At 42.8% G+C, this 22853-nt stretch overlaps 1 protein-coding gene across 1 annotated transcript in view; it reads left to right on the forward strand.

Annotated features, from left to right (window-relative positions):
* ARHGAP10 (Rho GTPase activating protein 10) overlaps positions 1–22853 on the forward strand; it is a 133101-nt gene that overhangs the window by 65037 nt on the left and 45211 nt on the right. The window contains exon 17 of the mRNA XM_019534330.1: positions 13064–13214. Coding sequence (XP_019389875.1) covers positions 13064–13214 — 151 coding nt within the window. The remainder of the gene's footprint in view (positions 1–13063; positions 13215–22853) is intronic.

Below are 22853 nucleotides of genomic sequence, written 5' to 3' on the forward strand. Positions count from 1 at the left end.
TGTCATAAATCCAATGTCTATATTTAGTCCATGATTTTTAGTATCCAGGAGGCTGATGAAGTGGAGTTCATGGGCTCGTCTCCTGGAAGTGTTTTGTAAGTTTCTTTTGAGGATCAGGACTGAGAGATTGGAGAGAGAGTGGTTTTCTTGTGAGAAATGTGCTCCCACAGGTAATTGGGTATTCCTGTCTTTGCTGGATTTCCTGTGTGCATTCATTCTGGTGCGCGGTTGTTGTTTGGTCTCTCCTACGTATTTTCCATCAGGGCATTTGGTGCATTCGATGAGAGATACTACATTTCTGGAGGTGCAGCTGTAAGATCCAGGAATGCGGATGGCTCTGTTGTGGGGTGTAGTAATAGTGGGGGAGGTGGAGATGTGTTGGCAGGTTTTGCATTTCTTGTCATGGCATGGTCTGAATCCATTTGGTGTCTTCTGGGCTTGAGGAAGTTTGCTTCTGGTGATGAGGTTCGGTGCTTGTTTAAAGGCTAGGATGGGTGGCTCTGGGAAGATCTTTTTAAGAGTAGGGTCTCTTTCTAGTATGGGTTGCAATTGTTTGAGGATTTTCCGTACAGGTTTGAGGGAGGGGTGATATGTCATAACCAGCGGTGTGAGATTTGTGGGGGGTTTTCTTCAGTACTGCAGCAGTTCTTCACATGGTATCTGGGTGGCTCTTTCAAATGTGTGATTTATTTCCCTGGAGGAGAAAGTTGGATGGAGGGATGGTGATTGTCGAATTTGTGATGGAACTCGATCAGAGATTGCAGGTTTTCAGTCCAAATGACGAAGATGTCATTGATATATTTTAAGTATAAAGGGTTTGATGGTGCAGTTCTTGAGGAAGTCTTGTTCCAGGTGGCTTATAAAAAGGTTGACATACTGTGGGGCCATTTTAGTGCCCACAGCTGTTCCCGTCATCTGAAGTAAGTGTTGATTATTAAAAGTGAACTTGTTGTGTGTGAGGATGAAGTGTATAAGGTCAGTAATATCTTTGGGTCTGTATTTGGAGTTGTAATCTTGTTCCTGTAGATATGTAAGGCAGGGTTGGATGCTGTCCTGGTGTGGGATGTTGGTATATAGGCTGGTAATGTCCATGGTGGCTAGGAGGGTGTTGCTGGGAAGGTGGTTTATGTTTTTAAGTTTCTGTAAAAAGTCTGTAGTGTCTTGTACAAACCTTGCTCGGTGGGTGACGAGCGGTTTTAGGATTGATTCAACAAAACTGGATATTTCCTCAGTTAGGGTCCCATGGTTGGATATGATAGGTCTTCCAGGGTTCCCTTGTTCGTGTATTTTAGGGAGCATGTAAAAAGTCCCTGGGTTAGGTAGTGGGGGGATCAAGGTTTGCAGTTTTTCCTGTAGTCTTGCTGGAAATGATTTGATGGTATTGTTGAGTTTCTTGGTGAAAAGGGGAGTAGGATCTTCTTGTAGTTTTTTGTAGTAGGTGGTGTCAGAGAGTTGTCTGTTGGCTTCCTTTATGAAGTCCTCATGGTTTAGGATGACTATGGCTCCTCCTTTATCTGCTGGTTTTATTACTATTTGGTGGTTAGATCTTAGAGATTCTATGGCCTTTTTCTCTGGTAGAGAGAGGTTATTATGGTGGCATGTGTTCCTGATTATTTTATTGTTCATTCTTTCCCTGAAGGAGTCAATGTAGCATTCAAGGTTAGGGTTTTGTCCACTGTGAGGTGTCCAATCTGATGTTTTTTGGGGTAGGTTGGCATTGATCGTTTCCTGAATGTTGTCAGAGGATGAGTTGTTGTTGGGAGTGGGTTCAGTTTGGTCGTGGAAATATTTCTTGAGGTGGAGGAAGAATTCTTCTAGTTCTCCACACTGAAGTATTTTATTAGGGTATTTTTCTGGACAGAAATTTAGGCCTTTTGAAAGGATAGATTTTTCAGTTTTGGTAAGCATGTGTGTGGAGAGATTGATAATATTTGTGGGTTGGTTGCTGCTTTCAGGTACAGGTGAAATTTTCCCAACTTTTAGCTGCTTTGGCAGTGTGAGGAGCTCAAGAGCCTTGTATATAGAGGAGCAGATGGATGATCTATTTTTAGTATGGGATTGAGACCCGTAGAGTCTGCAGGTTCCAACAAGCAACACTTTAGCCTACAGTAGTTGGGCTAACTGAGGCAGTTCAACCACTACAACTTTAATGTAGGTGAGGCTGTCTGGGGAAGTCCTGTTATTTCAGGAAAGCGGTAGTGTGTTCGTGGTTAGTTCCTGTTTCTAGCTTTGACTTTACCCATTGACTTTTCAAAGTTGCAGTGATTTGTAATTATTTCAAGGTTGGATAAGGCAGATGGCAAAAGTCATACTGAAGCCTTTTGATTGGTTTTTCACAAGAAATTGATATCTAGGCATCATTCTGCTGTCATCAGAACTTCTTTTCAAGCTTAAGGATCATAGATGCTATATGGAGGTGTTTTTCACATTGCAAAAGGGCCCGAAGCACCAGAAACCTTGTACCATCCAGTGTACAGGAAATCCTATGTTATGATGTTGCTGAAGAAGAACAAGAGAAGAGGAAGCTGCTGTGATGCTGGCACGCCTGTATTTCAATAAGCAAAATGGTGAACATGGAGAGGTAAGGAACTTTAAAATATCAATTAAAGTGCTGCCTAAATTTTGCGTAATTCAGGTATTGGTGAAAAATTTGGTTAAACAAAAAAGGCTTGCCTATTACAGTGAAAAAATGTTTTTGATTAAGTAAAAATAACTCTATGCAGTGTGACACCTTGTTTTACCAAATTGTGGGAATGAGGGCAAGGAAGTGAAATAGACCACCGCTAACTAAGAACAAGAGCAAAATGGACTGATCCTTGTCCAAACAGGATGAAATGCTAAAAATAAAATTCATGTTATGAAATAATTGATATCTAAAATATTTAGTTTTAGCAATCTGAAAAATGGCAAAAGCACAAGTGAAAAAAAAATCTGTTTTTTAAAATGTGTTGACCAGTACTTCTAAAATGTTAGTCTTACAAAAGTTACTAGGGCAGGGATCGACAACCCCCAGCATGTGTGGCAGAGTACAGCATGCAAGGCCATTTTGCTTGGCATGCCACGGCCTGCATAGGCTCTGGGCAGCTGCTGCCAGCCACGGAGCTTGGGCTTCTTCCAGCCAGAGGCTTGGGAGGCTGCAAAGCCTGCTGTAAGAAGCCCGAGCTTCATGGCTGGCAGCAGCTACCCAGAACATGGTGCCAGCCTCTTCCCAGTGTGGGGGCTGATGGGGAACTACACTGCGGAGTGGGTAGTGGTGGCCTGGGCGGCACTGGGGGTGGCTACAGAGAGACTAAAGTGAATTCTGGGGTGGCTATAGCTTCCCCGACTCCTTCCCTCCCCCCCAAATCACCACCTCTGTGCACTGGGCTCCAGAGCCCCACCCAGGCTTTGTGCCAGCAGCAGCTGCATGCACTTCTCTGGGTAGATGGTGTGGGAGGGCCTCTAGGCAGCGCAACCCCAGGATCATCTCCCACCATATGCTCTGAGACGCATGTGCAGTTGCTGCCAGCATGGAGGTGGTGCTGGTGCTCCAGAGCCCTGGTATCAGCTCTGTGCTAGTGGCAACCACACACATGCCTCGGAGTCCAGGGCAGGGGGTGGCCTGAGGCAGTGTATGCATGCATGACTCCAGATGGACGGCAGTGGAGTGGGTGGGGTTGTGTTGCCCCAACCCATCATTTGCCCTGTGCCCAATGCCTCAGAGCAGATGGCTGGGGAGGGGCTTGAGGTTGCGCTGCCTCAGGCCCCTCCCCTGCCTTCCACCCAGGGGTGCCTGCAGTCACCCCGGACTGAGGCTCTAGAACCCAGTGCACAGGGGCGGCACTAGGGGAGAATTGGGGGGGCTGTAGTCACCCCAAAATTCACCTTGGCCACCCCTGTAGCCAGCCCTCCAGTGTCGCTTGCGTCACTGCCGCCCACCCCATACAGCTGAGCCTCCCCCTCCCAGCATCTCCCTGACTGCATGGCCTGCCCTGTGCAGCTGAGCCTGCCCTGCTCCCACCCAGGTGGTTAGTGCTTTGCTCTTCTCTCTTCTTTTTTCTCTTTCCTTTTCTTCTGTTTCTTTTCTCCCCTTTCTCTCTCTTTTTTCTTCTTTCTCTCCTTTTTTCTTTTCCTCTTTTTCTCTTCTCTCTCTCTTCTCTTGGCTTGTTTCTCTCTCTCCTCTCTCTTCTTTCTCATTCCCTCTTTCTCTCTTTTTCCTCTTCTTTCTCCCTTTCTCTTTTTTTCTCCCTCATCAGAGCATACTTAACAAAACATATTCAACAGCAGAGGTAGCATATGACATTTTGTTTATTGTCACCAGGTTTAGAATTTTTAGAAAACCTGATATTTACTGTAAAAACAAACGAACAAACAACATTTATGATTATTAACTAAATTAATATGCAGTGCATCCTGCCATGTATCCTCACCCTGGTTTTGGTTCTATGGCATGCCAGCACCTTACAAGGTAGACATTGTGCTTTTTTTGGTGCTCCAGTCAGAAACGTTGCTTACCCTTGTGCTAAGATGTTGCAGGGCACTAAGGTGTGCCTTCCCCTTTAAGGGCAGGAACTGCCTGGCTAGAGAGCCTGAGGAACTAGACAGAGCTTCACAGCTGCAGGTTGCCTGGGCAGCAGGCTAATGGGGGAATTAGCCTGCATCTGCACCTGGTCAAATGAGAGGAAGGAGTCAGGGCCCTGGGCCAGGGGAAGGAGCTCCTGCAGGGAAGAACTATCCAGGAACACTGTAGCTGCTGGATAAAACTGTTGACAGGGCTAATGAGTCTCCAGGAGTCTACAAGGTACCCAGAGCTGGGAGGCACTCAGTACCCAAGGAGTAGTTTCCTGCTTTAAGGAGGTAGAGTGTAGCTTGCATTACTTGTATTATGTTATAGCTCAAGAGCTCATATTTATGTTGGACCGGACAGATGCTGCTGGGGAGGAGGCGGCCTCATAGGGGGCATACTACAGAGTAGAGCCCCAGCTCCAGAGAGGGTGCAGAGACAGGGTTGCAGTGATCCCAGCACTGGAGAGGGTGCAGCTACAGGGGCCAAGACCCCTGTGATGATAGGAGGCCGAGTTAGACTGTGGCCTCATCAAAATAGGGTCCACATTTAAATACCACCTGCAAGGCATGGGGCATGGTAAAGAGGAGGTGTTGGAGCGATGCATCTATCCTATTAGGCCTGGGGGCACCATAAGGCACCTCCTGAGCATGGGACCCAGTAAGGGGTCCAGCAACCCACAGGATTTAGAGGAGTCTGTCAGGACTGTGACTGAGCAGCAACTCGAGGGCAGCCTCCTGATTTATCATTTATACCAGCAAGGCATGGCAGATGAAATTAGTAGGCACCCATAGGGAAGAGCCGGCATGGTCACAGTGCCCTAGCAACATCCTGGGGAGGCTGCATCGTGACAGAGGATCTGCGATTATTGTATTGTCTTGAAATGGAAGATTATTGCTCAGATTTTTAAATTGAAGAATACCGTTGTTGAATATTTTAAGCATTTTTTCTAAGATATTATTTTACAGGTTCATATGTAGAATACTTTATATTTCATTGCACTCTGTGGATTTCACCTTGCACATCCTAATATGCTTCTGATTGCTTCTCTACATTAAAGAGTTGATTTGCTATAAATGCATCTTTGGTTTATGTTGCAGAAAATGACCTAAGGAATGCCGGAGTCACTGTCTTCTTGCTTCAAGAGATGAACTGGATAAAGATTCCAGCAGAGTAAGTGTGCATTGTAAATCAGCCATTTTAACTCCTTTTTTTCTGAACATTGTTATATCTCTAATAAATGTTTTTTTTGTTTGTTTTTGTACAGGTTACTGGGTCTAAACCCGGTTAGTTTTGCACTGGATTCAAACAAAAAATTAACTAGAAAAGAAGGAGTTGTGATAGTAAAAAATTCTGCTGGACTATTGCTTTGGCTGTTAATGTGTAAAATATTCTTAGGCCACCATAAATGGTTGCCAGTTACCGTGGGAAGACCAGGAGTAACAAGGATAATATCCATATAATGCATAAGGGTGGAGTGGTATATTTTGTCCAGATGGATAGTGTTTTAAATTCAATAAAAATAACTTGAACTGTTTTTGTGTATGTTTCTATTTATTTATCAGTTCCAATGGACCCTTCTACTGAAGGAAATTACAAGATAAAATCTTGTATTATGGCACCAAATTCCTTGAGAGAGTACTATTTTGGGAGGCTCGTGCAAGGAGTCCCAGCAATATAGACTCACTGGAGAAGGCTGTGCCTTTTTCCCCATGATGTGCAGTGCTGGCCAGAGCGGCTCCCCTCTGGGCATCAGCACCTCCACCGGCATGAGCATCCTGAGCACCTCTGCCTGCTGCTGCTGCATCATGGGAGGAATGCAGGGGGGGAGTCCCCTACACCCACACCTTGCCCCCCCACACAACCACACTCCCCACATTGCACCATACACCCATACCTCCTCAACACCCCACCATACATACACACACACAATACAAGACTAAGAATTTATTTTGAGTTATTATGCAATCACCTCGTTATATATGTGTATTGTACAAACAAAAATCATAACAAAAATATTTTTTGCAATAAAATTATAATGCGTTATAGTGGGTGTTTGATTTTTAGTGTATGATTTGGTTTCTTTCAGGTTCTAAGATGGCAATGCCCACCCCTCCCAAAAGGAGTATTTATGGGGGGCAAGAGCAGGGACTTCTGATGGCCAAGGTCAGGAGTTAGGAGGTGGGATTTCAGGTTTCAGTGGGGCAGCTATCAAGGGGCGGGGCTACCCGTGTGGCCCTCAAGAGTTCAGTCAAGCTCGTTAAGCAGCCCTCTACCCAGAATAATTGCCCACCCCTGGTCTAGGACTTGACATGACATGTCCCCACTTTTCCGCCATCCTGGGATTAACTGGTAAATGACTCTCTCTGGATTCTTGCTCATATACTCAAGGGATAACTACACGCATACTCCAAGTGGCGAGTAATGTGAAAATGGATTACTTTTTTGCCTCATGACAAAAGCTGGGGGCAAGTTTCAGAGATTAAGGATTTTCATTAACTTTATTCCTTGCTGCTCTCTTGTCAGGTACCCTTATTTTTTCCTCCCTCTTTTTTGCATCTTCTCCTTAATGTTTCCCTTGCACTGATTTTAAGTGAACCTTAATTGCCCCTAGTGCTTTAAAGATGCTCTAAAGGTGGCAGACTGTATTTGGTGTTCTTGAATGGCAGTGGGAGCAGCTTTCTGGCCAGTGTGCAACACTACCCTGGATTCTCCCCAAGTGCCATCTTGCTGGGGTTATGTTATAACCCAGCAGTCTTTCCTGCCCAGAGCAGAGGGGTTGGACCCAGTGATCTCACAAGGTCCCTTCCAGCCCGAAACTTCTGTGAGTCTGTGATCCCCATCCCCTGCCTGATCTGCTGCTCTGCTTTCTGTTCTGTCTACCAACATGCTACACCTTTCCCCTTTGCAATCTGCATGTGGCTCATATAGAGGCTGAATGTGCCACTTGTGCCATGCCTGCCACAGGTTGGCTACACCTGTTCTATAGTGCCAGGGTCTACCATTCCATGTACAATCCATGGCTGACCGTATTATTGAGGAGTAAGCTGTATTCAGTTGAGGCTACTTTGTCCATCACGCAGGGTAAGTGTGTGTATATGAGAAAAAAAAAATCCTTGCATTATAAGCAAAAAACCAAACAAAAAAACCATCCCCCAAAAAAACACCTTTAAAAACTTAAAACTTTTTTTCACACATTATCAGTATAATGGAAGGGAGTGGTTGAGAGCAGGCTTTTTATGGCTTATGTAATTGTGTTGGTGTTTAGGTAACTTCAAATCATTTATGTAGGTAGCTTCAGTATTTGACCACAAGCTGATTTAAGGCAAGGAAAGTGACGCTGGAAAATGAATAATGCTGAACAATAGTGAACGAAGTTGAAAAGTATTAATATTCTACTGTAAATCCAGCACAGTTTGGTGACAGCTGCTCCAGCCTACATCACACCATGTAACTGTAATCTTCTTATCCTCTTGAAGTTTGATTACTTGTTTTTATCTCTGCTAAACCCAGTTAATTTAGTAGCTAAAGTTTGTTCATTTAATTGTCTACACACAAACTAATGTCTCTGCTGTCACAACTTTTACAATCTATGTGAACAGTGACCGTGGGAGCTTGATTTATTTATTTATTTATTATTTTATGTTTGAGGGGAGCTCCTTTGGAGTAACAGGGAAATAAAGATTTTATGAAATAGCATGCTTAGTACTGCTTTAATGTTGGTGGCTTGCCTGGATTGGGTTTCCACACTCCTGGATGCATTCAGTAGACTTGCTGCACATTTATTATTTATAATTCACTGTACCAAAAGGGCCAACTGAGGTTTGGTCAGTTTTACGTTTGCAATCCCCTTTTAAGTCAAAGCATCTAAGTGTTTGTAAACTATCTTCTCCTGTTTCTTTTAGCTTTCCCATCTCTGTCTATACATAATCTGTTTAGATTGTAATCTCTTGTTTTGACTGTAAAATGTTTAGAATGCTTCCTGTGATCGCTAATCAAAATAAAGGTGAAATTGTTTTTTTAACCCATCCCTCTCCTTTAGATCCATCATGTTGTACTCTAATTCTCAATAGAATTTAAAATTGGCAACAGTTAAATATTGGTCAGGACACAATAAAAGGCATTTCTGTTATGGGAAGGCAGACTCATTTACACCAAGACAGAGAAAGTGAGAAAATGGAAGTCCATGAGATCCCTGTGTGCCCCTGAGGGGGGTGGGGGGGGGTGCAATATCTGGTCCTCTGCCTGTTTTGCAGATAATGACACTGTGCAAAATCGGTGTGACCTGCAGTGTTTACTTCAGAGACAATTTACTACTGTTGAAAAGACAGGTCTAGTTGTGAAAGGGTTATGCTATATCCCATTTTTGTAAAAATAATGGGAACCAGTTAAAAAGCTTGTGTTACTGGAATATATGAAAAGCCTGGAAGAGCAAAATTAACTCTACATTAATGTCCTGGTAAAGTATCTGTGACTGGATAGTTCTGATATGCATAGTAACATTTTAGTGTATGTAGATCTAGAGCTTGCAAAGTACTGCCGTGAGTTGGTTACATGGAGTACTATAGGATTGTCCACATCAGCCAGCACAGTAACCAGTAGCATTTGTAAGATGGGTTGTGGTTGTCAAGTGTGACTTGCTGAGAACTGTTGCTAACAATCAGGTGACTGTATTTCTCTTATCCAAATAGCTCTTTTTTTATCCAGATTTGGGAGGTATGTTTCAGGTGCCCTTCCTACACAGCGAGGGTGGCGATTACTTGGAATTTGGCAAAAATCTCCCTAGTATAGCAGATGACCAAGGAAATCTTGTAAAGATAGGATGAAGTTTACTTCTACTCATACTATAATTCCACTGAGCGTGGGGTACGAGCTATCTGAAAGTGCCCTGGAGATCATTTGAGCTCCTTATGGAAAAATATATTACTTCTAGAGGTATTCCCCGTTCTCCTACCATGCACGAGAAATAATACCTCTTTTGCAGTCTGACATGCCTGGAGAGTTTAGGAAGGAAGGAAGAGATGGGGTTCTGCTCTGAGAGCAGGGACAGATGAAATGGTTAAACCTGGAAGATAGACAATCTAAGCCCCTAAACCAGAATAATTTTGCCCAATCCAGTGGAGAATTACTCCTGAAAAAAATCAAGGGTAAAATTCTACTGCTCTATGTTACATGAGTTTAAATTTGATCTGTCCATGCATCCTGGAATAGCTGTTCATTGTCCTGTTGCCTAGTGGTGAGGGGCTGTAATAGTTTGCACAGTCGGTAGCTACTATGGGATAGCCGTGCATCTGTCCAATCCCAATCCCTGTGTGATTTACATTAGAATACAATACTGATATAAATTATAACAGTCTGTTTATCTGCCTATGGCCTGACACTGGTTTTTGAAGCCCGATGCCCTGTTGAATGATTTCATAAGGGAACCCAGGCTGGCTTTGCATGGTGACTTGAGTTGGATGGTCCTGTAACAAACTTTGCCATTTCACTAATTAAACAATTTTTAATATTGTCAGCTGTAGTGCTTTATATTTCACTTGGCAGCTGATGATGACAGCTATGTCTTTTCATAGCACCTGATGACGTGAACTTGAACTCACGGAAGCTTATGCATCTCTTATTTAGTTAGTCTATAAGGACTGTCCTGCCTTCTGCCTAGCTTCATGAAGGAAGTTGGGCTTGGCATGCCTGAGTTAGCCAGGAGGTGAAACCAATCTTTATAGGGACCCTGGTAACAACAAAGGAGAAAGCTTGGTGCTATTTATCTCTCCTTTGTTTTAGGTGAGGGGAGGGAAGAAAGGGCAAGACACTCTTCTGTTAATTGCCTGTAGGGCTTCTGTCATGGCACTTGGCAGTAGCAGGTTGCTGTATGACTGCTCAGGTATGTGTTCTCTTTTCCCAGGTCAGTAGTCTACTTTCTCTAGCTGATTAGCACAGTCGGTTTGGAATTGCTGGTTATTTCCCTTGTGTAGCATATAGCTTTTTAACTAATATTTTTCATCATCATGCTGCTAATAACAGTTAAGAGTTCTTAATGGGCTTATTGCAGTATCCAGTTCATTAGCGTTCTTACTGCCTGTGCCTATCATGGTGTTTGTTAGACATGTCATGGAATAAGGATTAGTATTGCCTAATAAAAATTAGGTATATGATTTGTTTGGCATTTCTATATTTTATTTTGGTGCTTTCTTTAGTTTCTCACACCAGTTATTTTACAGGACAATGTAATCTGTGCAAGACAGAGAATCAAGGCGTGTTACTCTAGCTCATGCAAAGTCATGTTCATACAAATAGTGTTATTTTTTGTTGTGCCCCTGGAGAACACCTTCTCTTCCCATCCATTTCATTTGATTTTTAACTGAGATATCTGGATATGAGTTAGATTAACCCCACTGTGGAATATAGGGCAGCAAATAAAACATCAAAACCTTTTAAAGATTTCTAGGTGGTTTGCTGTTTGCAGAGAGCCTGAATGCAACACTGAGCCCATGAAAATATGGCATTAGGCATTCTTGGCAGTCTTTTGAATTGTCCAAGAGCAAATACTTGTCTATAAAATAGCATAATACAGCTTTGTTTTATTTACACATAAGGGGGCAGTATGGTACTGTTAGCTAAATACCCTGCATGTGCACTTCAGATGTTATTAAATATTGCATTAGGTTTTAAGAGATGGTTTAGAACTGTGAGCATAATTAGTATTTCTGACTTGGTCCTAAGTTGCATGGCACCTACAGAGGCAATAACTGTCATAGTTCGGTCTTTTTTTCCTTGTGCAGACAATTTTGTTTATCAAGGGTTTCATGCAGCATTCCTTTTCTCTCATATAATCAATGTTTATAGACATGCACAAGAGAAAATAGTTTCTTTAAAGCTAGAGTTTGGGTGTGTAAATGTATAAGGGTATTTGCTGTGTGGGAGGGGGTGCATTCCACCATTGTTTCCACCATTGCCTTCCTTTGGATGCCGTGTGTGTTGCCAAATCAGTGATGCTGAGTATTGTGATGTTCTCATCCTTTCCCCACCTCCATTTTTGTAGAATAGTGGTTCTCGATATTTCACAGGCACTACAACCTAACATCAGGGTAAACCTAAGTGGATGCCATGGAGAAACCAGCATAAATTTGGGTTTCTGCCTTTGAGGATATTTACTGTTACAATCTGATTTTGTATATACATAGTACTCAGGATAATAGGCCAGCATATGATAGCATGTAGCGTTTCTTTTAATTGTAACAACATGACGCCCAGAGTGGTTTATCACACTGTGATTACTGTCCTTGTGTGTTTAGTCACTTGGCTTTTAGCTTCATGCCGCACCTGAGACTTGTTGTAATAATCCAAAAATGTGCTGCCTGCAGTGTCTCTTTATTTACACCTTCTGTATGCATTTTTGCTTAGTAAAAGTCTTCTCAGAACACTCATTATAAACGCTCTCCTTGTTACATTTTGCATACAAAGTTTAGCTCTGTAGACCTCTGGAATAAAGTAATGTCAAATACTATTTTATTATGTTGTGTCTTGTATTATCATGTTCTGGTGCTGTACGGTATAATACAAGCAGAAGGTTTCATTTTTGTGAAGTTGTGTGTGCTTGTTCTTTTTTAGTACTACTGTTTTTTAATGAAATATATACCAGTAGCATGCTTATTTGCTTGTGTGAATCCACCATGTTCAAATGTAAAAGCCTACTTAATTACTGTATTAGAATGTTGATCAGCTGCTATAGGTAAATAAGCATCATTAGACTCTCCTTTTGTCTGAATGAAATGAAAAAATACACTTGAAAAAATGTTTATTGCTGCTTCACCCAAAAAGCAGTGACACAACACTATATTGGATGTTGCTGCTCATGAAACAAAAGATGAAATGGTGAAAGGAAGCATAATCCCTTTTATGTGCACCTCGTGGGTGTCTTCATGGTTATGCCTCATAACTCAATATAAAATGACTAACTGAGAAAGTTCCAAAACCAATATAATATTCCTCCTTCTCTCCTTAGGCTCCCACTTCTCAAATCCCCACTCTCTTCAGGAGCATGCTAATATTTCCTTAAAAAGGAACCTGGATGATATTATAATCATATCATTCTGTCATAAGTTTTTGGAAAATTTAAAGATGGGCGTTTTAGCTAGATTACAGGTCTGAACTAAAATCATAGAATGCTTTTTTTGTTGTTTTTTGTTTTTTGGTTAGTGGGCAGAGAAACTTGTTTTCCCCCTCCTCTCCCTCTGGCAAGCATGGGTGCACATATTTGGTTTTTGGATGTACTGATTTGCAGCTTGGTTAATGTGTTGACCGTGCTCTTGCTTATTTTTATTTTGTATTTATTTATTTATTTTTAAAGCACTCATTAAAGACCCACGGCACACTCCCAAAACTTGAAGGAATAGATTTTTGGCTCCTGCCTGCTTTGAATGAAATCCAAAACAAATGTTGTTTGATAATGGTTTACAGTTGCATTACACAGGTTGCTGTTCGTGGTAAATAATTAATGCCCTTTGTGTTCTTGATTTGCAGATTTTCAGAACCCTGCCTGATGCCACTTTCCCTGAGCCAATCTCTACGTCGATATCTCCTCCAAATGCCCCACCAAGGCAATCAAGAAGACAAGGGCAGCGTAATAAGCGGCCTGTGGCTGTCTACAATCTTTGTCTTGATCTGGATGATGGTAAGATGTTAATTGTATTTTCCGACTTAGGGAGCAGATTGCTGTTGCTGTTATGTCTTGTGTTGTCAGGACAGTCTAGCGGAGCTTTTCATTTTACTTTTGTATTTTTTAATTTGTTACATGGAGAGGGGCTGGGAGGGTGGAGTGGGGACTGTCATACTACACATCATATTTAAAATCAGTGTGGCAGCTTAAAGCATCAATATTTTTCCTTTTTCTAAAAAAGGCAGCTCTAATTTCTTCAGGAAAATCTGTTTGACCTCTATTGAAGATTACATAACCATAAGATAAATGGAGAGAGAACTAAAATTAAAGCAGATCTTTTTATGAGAAGAGCTAATGCACTCTATTGTTAAATTCATCTGGATTAAAGGCTCAGATCACCCACTGCACTGCAGAATACTACTACATGTATTTGTATCTTTAGTACCTTGATGTTCAGTGGAAGTAAATACTTGCAGGCTGGTCTGGCTGCTGAAAAACAGAAAATGTGCCATATAGAGAAGGGCCATACAGCGGAGTATGTTATATAAAATATTTTGAGTATCCTGCTTTGGGGCCATGTGCAGTTCTGAGAAAGCAGGGCAGTTTTGTTTGTATTGCAGTTCCTGTTCACCCTATTCCCTTTCTTCTTCTTAATGGTGTTAATTAGCCCTTCCTAGAAGAAGCTTTGGACCATGAAACATAGTCTAGTTATCAGGGAAGTAAACAAAGCTGAAGATTTGAGCCTTATATATGAATATAAGATGTATTGATACATTGGTGAATTTGGACCACCTTAGCGGCAAAACCAAGCAGTAGAAGCAGAGTCAGCACAGCTGTGTCAGGTGACTGGCTCTGAGAAATGACTGAAAGATTCAGCATGTCTACAGTATCTTTCTGTTCATTTCTATCGTGCTCTTTCTTTTCTTCTTTCTTTTCTTTTCTTTTTTTTTTTGCTTTCCTTCTTTCAGTCAAACTAGATACACATCCCAGAAAGGGATAACATAGCACATAGATGTGCTTTGTGGCGTAATCGTGTTTCAAAGACCACGTTGCCAAAAACTAACAGCAATCTTAAACGTTTTTTTCCACATAAATTAATTTTCAGTTGGAAAAAAAATACTCAAATGGCTGTAGTTGCTGAGCAAATTTGCTTCTGCCAGCCGTATGTCCACCATTTGAATGAAGGCTCTGTTTGGGCATGCAAAGAGCCAGTCGTCTTTCCCCTGGCCTACATGCATGCACACCCACCCGTGTCTCCCCCTCTCCCCACACACCATTGCAGCTCTTTACATTAAGAGCCTGATTTAGAGCACAATAAAGTATTTTTGTTGTTGGCTTCACTGGGGACAGGATTTGGTCTAAAAAATCAATGGATTTTTAGTTACAAGAAAAATCAGTGGATTTTTAGTTACAAGATAAATATTGTAGAGACTTTCCATTAATCAAAATAATATTTTGATTTTAATTTGAATATTTTTTGAATAATGAAGAAGTACAGAGGTTACAAATTGATTATCAGTCTGCGACAAGAAAATTCAGCACTTGCTGTGATCCTGTAGAGCAGTAGTTCTCAACCTTTTAGACTCCAAGGAGCCCTTATTAGACTCAAGGCACCTTTTGGAAAATGCCAGCTCTTTGCTTTCACTTGTTTCTTGACTATGGAAAATGATATAGAGCATTTTTTCTATTGCAGAGGTTTCCAGCCACTGAGCCACGGGGGGTTGCGGTGGGTTGGCTGTCGAATCATTGCATGAGCCCCCCGCTCATTGTCTGTCTGCCTGGGTGAGTGGCTTCTGCCACCAGTGGTGATGTGCGGGGTTAAAGCTGGGGGGCAGAACAGCTCCGCTGCTCCCGTGCCAGTCCACGACACAAAAAAGGTTGGGAACCACTGTTCCATTGTAAAGGAAGACCACAACAGGTCTAAACATTGTTGACACTATGGATTCCTATTTTAAATCTCTCTGTTTATCTTGTAAATCATGTGCAGGGATATCTTCCCTCCCCCTGCCTTCTCCCATCAATGCTAATGCACAGTACCCTGAAAAGGATCTTATGAGATTAACTGCTATACATGAGGTTTGCCATGGTGCTGAATTGATGTTGCATGATAACGCAATGTGATGGTATATTAATAGGTTTTGATGAGTCCATGGTTGTCATGACTTAGATTTCACAATGTAGGACTTTGTCTTGTCAAAGGACCCATCAGTAGGGACCTACCGAAATCTAAGAGGCAGGTGGGCGATTTTGCGGGTCGATTGTGATGCGTGCCACCATTTTCATGGTTTTTTTGCAGTGAGGCCCCTCACACCGCTGATTTGTCAAGGGGTCCTGGCAATGGCCCTGCCCCTCACCACTGATTGCCCAAATGGGTTGCCATTCATGTGGTTTCACCCCTCAGTGCTGATTGGCGGAGAGGTCAGGGTTGCATGATGGGCAGCCCACTTAGCCAATCAGCAGTGGAAGGAATGCCGATTTTTGTGAGAACCACCTTAAATAGAGGTTTCTGTGAAAAATGCAAAATCGTGATTTGAGTAGGTCCCTACCCATCAGTAATTTTTACTAGGAAACTTTCAAAAATACAAAAGGTAGTTGGCTACCCAGCTGTCAGTGAATTTCAGCTGAAGTTAAATGTCTAGTTTTCTTTTATGCCTTTTGAAAAATGTCTCTTTAGTATCCTTAGTTTAAATCTGAAGCTGGTAGCAATCGCTAAAGGTGCTTCAGCCCTTCTTGTTGCTAAGAATTGGTTTGACAGGTGCTACCCTGTACTGCTTGCACATTAATTTTAGTCATGCGGTTATATCAGAAACTTTTGTTAGTAGTCATTTCCCTGATTATTTCACATGCATGGTTCAGTGCATACAATACTTCAGTATGTTTAGCCCAATTATGTCATTATAGTATCGAAATAACTATTCCAGTGGATTGGCTATATAATACATACCTCAGGCAGCCTGATTAATTATCTACTCATTGGTTAGACTTGAACAGCTCCAAATATGCTCTGCAAAATTTTTTTAGGCGAGGAAGACAGAAGGAATAAGAAGTGTGACTGGGCTTTAGTCCATATTTACCTAACTTCTTGGCTAACAAATGCATGTTTTATAACTGCTCTGGAAAGATTTTATCCCATGTGTATGTTTTTTTTAACAGGAAATTAAACATTAAATCATTCCCCTCCCCCCCATTTTTATTCACAATGGCATGATTTAAGTATCAGGCATCAGCTAAAGTTTTGTATTTCCTGGATTTGGCCAAATTGTCATGAGCTTGCTGTTTGCAGTAGCTGCAATATATATCAACACAGACATATATAAGGAGACAAATATACATTAAAACTTGCGTAGTTATATAATCGTTTATTAACAAAATTTAAGAGTTTGTTTCAACTTGAAGTATAAAAAATATGCTAGAGGCAGTGTTCTGCTGGAAAACTTGTTGAGTGTGTTTCATTTAGGATTGTTATGCAAACCAGGAAATTGTTAAGAAAGCGGAAACAAGCCTTTAACTATCAGCTGCTTCAGGGAGTCAACAGGCTGTAGAATCCACAGCTTGGATTGAAAACACAGGGTCTAGGCCAGATTTTCTTTTTTAAAAAGCACATTCAAGTCACAAGCCTTCTTAAATGTGCACACACTGTTTGCAGAAACCAACCAGAAAGGACTGTAACAGGAGTAAATATTGATGGCCATAACAGTTAGAAGAACACACTGTGTTTGATTAAAATCTTTATTTTTGCCTTCAAGGAATTAGCTGCAGTAAATTCTGATAGCACATGGATTTTTCTTGCACATGGTAATTAGATGATGTTAAACCTATTTACAAACCATTTAAGTATTCTTTTTATTAACCTAAACATCTTCATTGTGAGGGAGACAAACTAAGTCATAGAAGATGCTCCCGTTTTTTTCCCCCAACTAGCTTTCCCAAGAAAGCTAGGTATTAAATCTTCATGCTAACGTCTTCCAGTATCTCAAATTGAACCACACTTAATGAGGGAACTGTCATGTACTTTCAGATATGACCTGAACCACCGTTCTCAGCACACTGCAGTATAGAAGTTTTGACTCCGAATGATACTGTGATCTGTTCCAGAGTTTTTACCTTGTTCTCTTACAACTAGAAAATAGAACAGAAATTGTTTTTTTGAAAGAATGTCTTTCATGTATTATCCCAGAGAATGTTATAGTGAGTCAGAATCTGGGCTGCAGTGACTCCGAAGGTTTAGCATGCCATACTGGCTGTTACAAATTCAGCTATAGGCAGATAGGGTTTTTTTCTTATTTAATATTAAAATCTGTTCTACTGAAAGAGATTACGGACTGGGACAAGAGGCAGTTTATCCTTTTTTGTCCAAAAATCTCACTGAGCCTATATTTTCCATTCAGATTGTCAGAGGAGACGTCTATTTATACTTGATTCAAAAGACATTGAAAAAGATAAAATTGCAAGGGAACAAAATTATTATTTTTTATTTAACATAATATTTGCATTCTACATTTTTCCCCATTTCCTTTCTGATAGTTTAAAAGGAATGCAGGTGCCTTTTTTTGCTTTACCTTTTGCACACCATCAACATGGCAATTAATGAATTGCTTTAGTTGCAAAGCCAGTATAACAACACAGTAGAAAAAGTTCTATATAAATAGACAAAAAAAACTTAGGTTGTTGTCTAACTAGTACAACCAACAGAGAGAGAGAACTGTTACACACATGATACACACATTAGGAAAGTAGAGCTCAAGCTTTGGGTTTATTCAACTATGGAAAAATAGACCTTTACTGAAGTGAAACTTATTTTGTAATATGAGCTTGTTCCATCTCTGTGAGCCAGCTACTACACAGCGAAATCATTCTCTCTTTCATATACAAAAAACAGAATGGTCTCTTTTGAAAAGGACACTCTTTCTTTTATTACTATACCTTATAAGGTGTGTTATTAATGGCTGGAACTAAACTTCATAGGGCATACTTACAATACTTGCACAAAGAAAGATTCTTCCAAACTGCCAGAAAACCATATGGCTTATAACTTCAGAATATTGCCTAACACTTCACATACTTAAACTTTCTGTAAACATTAACCCTTAAAATTAGGATTGTATTATTCCCTTGGAAAGATGGGAGAATTTTTTCCAAGTTGTTGGTTTTAGTGGAAACTGGGTTGGCAGAGTGTCATAAAAAAATAACCAGCCATCGGTCTTTTGTGTCTCTGAATTTCAGTTCATGTGCTGAAGCTACTAGTCTACACTGTGCCTCAGAAATATTGAGTCAGTTCCCCTCCTGCCCCCACAAATGCTGTGATAAGAAAATGGTAAAGCATGCATTGATCCCAACCCTTCTCTTTCTTCCCCAAAATAAGTATGGGGGGGGGGCATGGAAATTATTTTGGGCGGAGGGCTGCTTATTGAGTTTTGGCAAGCTGTCGAGGGCCGCATGGGTAGCCCTGCCCCTTGACAGATGCTTTACCCTCTAGTTACCATCTTGTGACCGGAAGTCTCGCCCCCTAGCCCCGAACTTGGCTGCCAAAAGTCCCTCCCCTTGCCCCAGCCAGTACTCCTTTCAGCAAGGGGTTTTGCCATTTCAGAACCAGAAAAATACCAAATTATATTCTAAAAAGCAAACATCTACAATATCATTTATTTGATTTAAAAAAATATTTTGTCTTAGTTTACATGTGTTTGTGTAGTGTACACAGAGGTGATTATATATAATAGCTTAAAACGAAGTCTTACTCTTGTATATTGTGGGGGGTGGTTATAGGTTTGTGGGGGCCTGTGGGTGTGTGGGTCTGTGGAGTGTGGGGGAGGGTGTGGGTGTGTGTGGGAGGGTTTTGTGGGGGGTGGATAGGTATGGGTGTGTGTATGTATGGGGTTTGGGTGGGTATGGGGCTGTATGGGGGTAGGGAGGATGGGTTGTGTGAGTGGGTGTTGGTATCTGTGTATGACAGTGTGAGGGGTTGTGGGTGCATGTGTATGGTGGGGTGCGAGTGTGGGAGTTGGCCTATGAATACACACTCACACATGCACACACACACACTCACTCACTCACTCCCTCCCGTTCCTGGCCCTGGTACCTGGAGCAGCAGGCAGGAAAGTGGGAAAATGGCAGCTACTGGCTGGGGGAAGGGGAAGCGGCCAGGCCCATGGAGCGCAGTGTCAGCTGGGTGGGAGTGTGGGGCCAGTGCTGGCAGGTCCCAAAGTGGGGCAGCAGGAACGCAGGACCCCTGCCCCGCCTCCAGCACAGCTGGTGCTGGACCCCATGCTCCTGCCTGCCCTGCTCTGGGCCCTGCCAGCGCAGGCCCTGTGCTTCCACCCAGCTCCCACTCCCCACACCTGTAGCTGCTATTTTCCTGTTTTCCTGCTGGCTGCTGACCACTCCAGCATCATGTGGCTGTTGGCTGAAAGGCCGGACTGCAGGACTTGGGAGGAGGCGGCCCAGCCTGGCCCGACCTGGCCCCGAGGTCAAGGGTGATCACCTGCAGCTCTCCCCTCCCCCCCGTTCTTATCTGAATTTCCCTCTGGGATGCGGGAATGCAGGAACGTCCCCAAGAGCCCAGGCCAGAAGGCTCTGCTAAGCACAGGACTTCCAGTTGGGGGGCAGGGGGAGACTGTGCAGGCTGCTGAGTCCTGCTGGCTTCCCCTGGCTTCCTACTGACCCTGTCTCCTGTCATCTTTGACAGGCAGCCAGGAGCAGATAAATATTAATTTTCTAAATTTTTTAGGGGCTCCATGGCCCACATAGAATGGGCAGGAAGCCGGATCCAGCCTGTGGGCCGTATTTTGCCTGCCCCTGACATAATAGAACGATCACTCCAAATTCTTGAAAGTGGAGGCAGGTAGTTGGCAGTGGCTTTGGATTTGTAATAATTTTGGTGGCCTCGAAGTGGAGAAATGTAAACCTGTAAAGTGGGCAGTTTAGACCCTACTTTTGAAGACATGGCCAGAAGCAGCAGCCACCAGAACAATCCCTAGCATGCTTTGCCTACCTGATCCTATTGATAGTTATGCATGTTCCAGAAATATGTTGCCGAAAGTTGCATTTATTTTAGTGGTTGCTCCCAGGCACACTGTAACATGAGAACTTCAGAGTGGCTGCAGAAGGGCACCCAGAGTGACTTAACTAGTGTATTTCTTGGTTTGGAGCACATGTGTAAAAACAGGTGGGCATGAGATGTCCTTGGATCATCTCAGCCAAGAGACACTGTTGCTGTTAGGTTCTGCTGGTAAAAGTTTTTAGATAACCTAGTGGACTATTATTTTACTCTGTGCTTCTGCTGTTCCATAGCAACATTGATTAGCCATGAGTGCTTCATCAGTAGTTTGCAAAGCTTTTGCTCAGGACTGACTGGAACATGTGAGTATGTTATCAAATAGGTGCTCCCAATACAGTAAAGGAAAAGAAAGATCATAATTGTATGCTGTTTGCTATTGTAGAATTTAACATGTTTCAGATTTCATCACTGCAATTCTGCAGGGTCTGCTATGGCTTTATTTGCCCTGTGGCTCTCAGGAGGATTCTTCATCAGTAAGTATCAGCTGCTTACAAAGCTTGTGCATCTCTGCAGTAGCATAACTGATATAGGTAGTACAAAACTTTCGGGGTTATAGCTAGTATAGCTGCTGCTTCATCTTAGCTGAGCAGAGATGCGTGTGGCATCTTATATTCAATGTCTCCCAGTACATATTTGAATTAATGAGGAAAATAATCCTGTTTACAGAGATGTATGAAATACCATCCATATTTATTCAAATCCAAAATGAGGTTTCTCCTCCTCATCATTTAACATGAGGGGGGTTCATCTTGGATTCAAGTGTGAGGTGAGAGCGGAGGGCAGACAATTGTTTGCCATGACCTGGGGTTGGGGCTGGAGCTATAACTGTTGCCTTCCCTCACAGCCTCTGCCCCCACTAGCCTTAGGCCCTCCACTTCAGTGCTGCCTCTTTTCCCATTCCTCGCCCCCTCCCCACACACACACAAGCTCTGCCCGTCCACCTGCCCTACCCCCTTTGTCACTTATTGTTGCACCACTGCAGTAGGCTCTGGCATCAGTCCAGCTTGGGAAATGAAGTACAGAAACAATATGCTTTCCAATTTGCAGTAGGCAATGCACAGATCTCATCGGAGTATTAAAATAATAGCTAAAAGTAGAATGGTCATTGAAAGCAGAGCATACTAAAAACCATGAATCCCAAACATGGAAGTTACTGATGTACAATGTCTACCCTAGTGGGCTGTGTTGGCATATTATTGTGGTAGGCGTTCTTCTAGTGTAAACAGCCTAAGACCTACCTAAGAGAGAGACTCTTTCACACCTGTGTTGAAGAAAATGGGAAAAGAGAGTCAAGCGTCCAGAGTTTTGCAGACATTTCAGTATAGGTTACCTTGTTAACCTTCCAGTAGGCGATCATTGCCTATTGGAATTCACCATCCAGTGCAAGGTATCAAAGGCCTGCAGCAAGGCAGCAGCCCTGGACTTCAGGAGGGCAGATTTCAATGAGGTAAGGAGACTAGTCAGGGAGGCACTGAGGTTCCAGAGGGGAGGGGACTTGGGAGTCCAAGAAGAGTGGTCGTTCCTTAAAGAAACTATCCTCCAAGCCCAAAGGGTGACCCCCACGCAGATCAAAGCGGGCAAGAGCACTCAAAAACCCACATAGCTCACCAAAACCATCCAGGAATGCCTCAAAGCCAAAAAGGCGTACACCCAATGGAAGGGAGGGACCATCACCAAGGAGGAGTATACCTCCATTGCTTGAGATTGTAGTGGGGCTGTTAGGAAGGCTAAGGTGGAGATGGGACTGGGACTAGCGACCCGGTTCAAGGATAAGAAGTCCTTTTTTAAATACATAGGGGGTAAAAAGAAGGTATCAAGTAACGTGGGGCCTCTGTAGGCCAGGCTTGGTAATCTGGTGGTAGCACCAGGTGACAAAGCTAATCTCTTTAACAGTTTCTTTTCTTCTATTTTTCTGAGCAGGGAAAGGGACATCCCCTGCACTGGGATACTGGATGGACCCAGGGGAGGCGCAGCCAGGCCCAGGGTCAGTAAGGACCTAGTCAGGGAACTTCTGGAGGGACTAGATGTGTTTAAATCAGCATGTCCCAATGATCTCCACCCCAGAGTGCTGAGGGAACTGGCAGAGGTCATTGCAGGACCCCTGGCACAGCTTTATGAGCACTCGTGGTGCTCTGGCAAGGTGCCAGAGGACTGGAAAAGGGCCAGTGTGGTCCCCATTTTCAAAAAAGGGAGGAAGAAAGACCCAGGAAACTATATGCCTGTTAGTCTTACCTCAGTCCTGGGGAAGCTCTTTGAGAAAATTATTCAGGAACACATCTGCAAGGGGCCAGCAGAGGAGATTATGCTTAGAAGCAATCAGCACGGGTTCATTAGAGGCAGGTCCTGTCAACCTGATTGCCTTCTATGACCAGGTCACACAAGCCCTGGATGCAAGTGTTGTGGTGGATGTAGTCTTTCTGGACTTTAGGAAGGCCTTTGACACTGTTTCTCACACCATCCTCATTACAAAATTAGGTGACTGTGGTGTTGACGCCTACACAGTCAGCTGGGTCACAACTGGCTGGAAGGCCACACAGAGCGTGGTCGTGGATGAGTCATTTTCAACCTGGAGGGAGGTGGGCAGCGGGGTTCCCCAGACC

The sequence above is a fragment of the Crocodylus porosus genome, unplaced genomic scaffold (genome assembly GCF_001723895.1).
Source record: "Crocodylus porosus isolate Cpor-Errol unplaced genomic scaffold, CroPor_comp1, whole genome shotgun sequence".
Lineage (NCBI taxonomy): Eukaryota > Metazoa > Chordata > Crocodylia > Crocodylidae > Crocodylus > Crocodylus porosus.